The following is a 3,890-nucleotide window of genomic DNA, read 5'->3' on the forward strand; positions in this document are numbered from 1 at the left end:
AAAAAAAAAAAAAAAAAATGAAAAGTAACTCTTCAGAAGTTGAACTCAGGTCACTAATAAAATAAGTCCTAGAGAGGAGAGATATAACTTGTGTTAGCCTTGTTCGAAATTGGACTCGCCAACTGACAAACATATTCGAGAGTGTGAATCATCCACATTCTAAGATACAATAATCAGTAGATTGATAGGGACTGTTGTTTGATTCCACTTATTCACAGGGTGAGTGCAGGTCCAAACCCACCCCCCCTTCCCCCTTTCCTCTCTTTAAACACATCAATTATGTTCAGAAGGATTACAGAAATCTCAACAAGAACAACATATGCCCATTTATTTTACAAAAGGGTTCTTGCTTTTTAAACTAGTAGCTTATAAAAAGTATGATTTGCAAATAATAAATATCTGATTTATAACTAAAGCGTGGGTGAACCTCACTTGACAGTTGCAGTTAATTTCCACCTTAACATCCCAAGCCATAAAAAAGCAGCACATGTCATAATACTACATTAACAAAATACTGTAGACAGTATAATTTATTTGAGAGCACGTCAAACCTTACAAGTTCGATCCGCGGAAGCTGATACTATAATGGCATTGCTTCCTCCATATCCGACTACAATATCAGTTACACGCAAAGTGTGCTCTGAAAAATTGTGCTCATATAGATGATCAGATCGCTGACGTCTCAAATCATCGAATATCCTGAATCATTAGTCAATGAAAGCAAAAATGAAGCATGAGTATATGATTAAAAATGTAATAATCAAACTAAATATAGTAAACATATGGAGAGAGAGAGAGAGAGAGAGAAGTACATGAAGAGGGACCAAACTTTAACGGATCCATCCTCCGAGCCAGAAATTAGCAGTGAGTCATCATCGGAAAATACCAAGCAAGTAACAGCCCTATAATGCGCATTCCATTTCCTAAGTTGTCTACCAGTGGCAACCTAAAGCATCACATAGGTAGTCTTCAGATAAATAGAAAAGAAAAAAATAGAACTCCAACTATGCTAATGATTTTGTGTTGTTTTTTTGATACACTAGGGAACCTTCCTAAAGAAGAGTCCTTTGGACCCACCCGTCGAAACCCAGTTGCCGGGTAATCCAGGGGCATTCACCATTGACGAGCTAAGCTATGCTAATGTTAATAGTTCTAATTTATCTGAAACCAATTCAACAATTATAATATAAAGGAAATTCACCTCCCACAAGTAAATATCACCAGATAAGCCTCCACCAACAATGTACGTGCCTTCGCGGTTAGCAGCGACTGGCTGCATTGGTTCCGAAGGAAAGCTCTTAACTTCTACTTGAGGCTATACACACAAATAAGACATGTATTTAGTTTGAGCGTTCATTGAGGCATATTGTCGAACAGGTTGTGTGCATAGTTTGAAGCGAAGTGTACCTTGGACCAGGACCAGTAGAGGATGCAGCCAGAGTTGGCGGAGGGATCACGGAGCTGAGAAGAGGCGAGGAAGCGTTGGCCAACGCAGGCGAGGCCATGAGGCGGAGAGACGCAAGTCTTGTAACGGAGTTGCTCCGCGCCGGTATGGACGTCCCAGCAGCCGATGCCGCCGTCGATGGAAGAGGAAGCCACCACTACTTCCATTGCTTGTGATTGTGGAATTAGGGCTAGGAAGGTCTTGGAGCTTGCTTTTTGAGTGTAGGGATTTTGCTAGGGTTTTAGGAGTTTCGCGCACGAAGAATTAGCATACGACGTCGTTGTAAGAGAGGAATGAACAAATAAAGAACTTGTAATAACTAATAGGTCTTTTATTCTTAGTCCACTCTTCTTTTTCTTTTTTTCTTTTTTTGAGGAACTGTTAGTCCACTCTTCTTACATTTGATAACAGACTATTTTAATTAAGGCTTTATATAATTTATATGAGAAATATAAAAAATTATATTGATTTTTTCTTTTCACATAATTTTTTTTAGAAATATTACCTGAACTAACGTTCTTGAATCATCCATTAACTTCTCCTTTTACAATTTTATGACAATATTTACATTTTAAATCTTATCATTTCAAAATCTTAAAAATTAAAACCTGCATTTTTTTTATTTATACTTTTTTTTTTAAGAATCAATTTATACTAATTAAAATTTGAATATTTCATGATTAAATTAATATGATTTTAAAAGTTTCTTAAAACTTCTTCCCAAAAAAAAAAAAAAAATCTTAAAACTAATGTAATTATATTTGTGGGAGGAAACTTAGTACACTATGGTATACACTTCATTAGACCAAGTGCTTATAATGCAAAGATGGGAGGCGTCTCTCCCCGATGTGGGACTGAGCAAAATCTTAAGGATTAGGCCTGCGCCTCATGTCGCTAATTCCAAAGAAGACAATACTTGATTGGGGTTCCAGATTAAGTTTCCTCCCACAATATTTATGATAGTTTTAACACATCAATGTTGAATTTAAAACTATTTAAAGTAGGAAAAGCATTTACATATACTGCCAAAATTTTTTTTTTTTTTGATGCATCATACTACAACCAATATACTTATTAGTTATTAGATAATTTTTTTTTTTTTTTAGAATCAGTTATTAGATAAATTTTGAGAATGATTCAAATATATTGACACAATTTTAATTATTACACATGATAAGTGATCTAAAAATTGGATTTTTTTTTTTGGACAATGTAAAAATTGGATGTTGTATGCATAAGATGATGAGATTTAATGAAATTATAAAATTATCACATGCTCAATTGATTGATAATTATTATTGTCTAGTTAAGGAAAATATTTCTTAAAATGTATTAGAATTTTGCTCCAATAAATTTTTTAAACAATAAAAACAAGTCTAATAATTAATATGCTTCTCTTCGGACTATGTAACTTATAACTAACAAAATAATCAAGTCAAATATTTCTATTGAATTTGTAAAATAGTTTGTATATCAAGCATTATTCTTTTTTTCTCTTCACTTATAGGGGGTGTTTGGTAGAGTAGTTTGAAAATTGTTGTTTGTAGTTTTTTGAAATACGTATGGGTGAAAAAGTGTGTTGAAATGCGTGAAATGCTGTTTAAAAACTAAAAAATGTTGTTTAAAAATACAAACCAAACGGGCCCATAGTCTTTCTCTTTTTATATTTTTCTATAAATATAATTTGATTCCTGGATAATCTCTTTTCTACTAGGGTAGGCTAGCAGCCCAAGCCCATAACTTTATAAAATTGAATCCCACCAGAGCCACTTCGGCCCAGAACATTTTTCATGCTTACTCGTTGCAAGTGAAACGTTCATAGAAGCCCATATAAACCCAAACCAAATTTAATTTAGTGCTTCTTCTCAAAAAAAAAAAAGGTTTAATTTAGTGCTTTTTTCTTTTTTTCTTTTTCAATGTTTAGTGGTTATAGTATCTACATAAAATTAACCACTTCTTCAGTTTAATCTCACTGAACTTAGAAAAGGAATGTTTGTCTTTTTACCATTGATTCGAAAATTCCCTTATCCTTTTTAAGCATGCACGAAGTTTGAACAAATAGCCAATACAAAATAGAAGTTTAACATTACGCATGCTTCAAATTTTTGCTAAGTTTATTGCAAAGTTTTTGTTGCTTCTTGAAAACAAAAGTCCCTTTTTGATTGCGGAAAGCAAATATATATGGCTACAAACACTTTCTTTTGTGTTTATGTATGTTTCTCTCTTTTCTCAGCCATGCCAACGATGGATTGTCGTCTAAACCACGTGTTACAGGAATCAAACTTTATATGCAAAATTCTAGTTGGTGGAGGTTGTTGAGCAATGTTGGATGATTGTGACGGAGAGTCATCATATATTCCTATAGAGGTTAGTCATCTATGGCTAAGGCTACTGTCTAGTATTTTTAGGGATTTAGATACGAGACAAACACATAATCACCTTTTGA

General features: G+C 33.7%; 1 protein-coding gene across 1 annotated transcript; it reads right to left on the reverse strand.

The window, feature by feature from the left end:
- Positions 1-287: 287 nt before the first annotated feature.
- Positions 288-1,677, reverse strand: LOC112000215 (protein ROOT INITIATION DEFECTIVE 3). Its single transcript, XM_024032311.2, has 4 exons — positions 1,408-1,677; positions 1,202-1,315; positions 813-946; positions 288-699 (listed from the first exon to the last, which is right to left on the reverse strand). The coding sequence occupies exons 1-4, from the start codon at positions 1,609-1,611 to the stop codon at positions 546-548; spliced, it is 606 nt and encodes a 201-aa protein (XP_023888079.2). The 5' UTR covers positions 1,612-1,677; the 3' UTR covers positions 288-545.
- Positions 1,678-3,890: the final 2,213 nt, after the last annotated feature.

The sequence above is a fragment of the Quercus suber genome, unplaced genomic scaffold (assembly GCF_002906115.3).
Source record: "Quercus suber isolate HL8 unplaced genomic scaffold, Cork oak 2.0 scaffold_180, whole genome shotgun sequence".
In the NCBI taxonomy this organism is placed as follows: Eukaryota; Viridiplantae; Streptophyta; class Magnoliopsida; order Fagales; family Fagaceae; genus Quercus; species Quercus suber.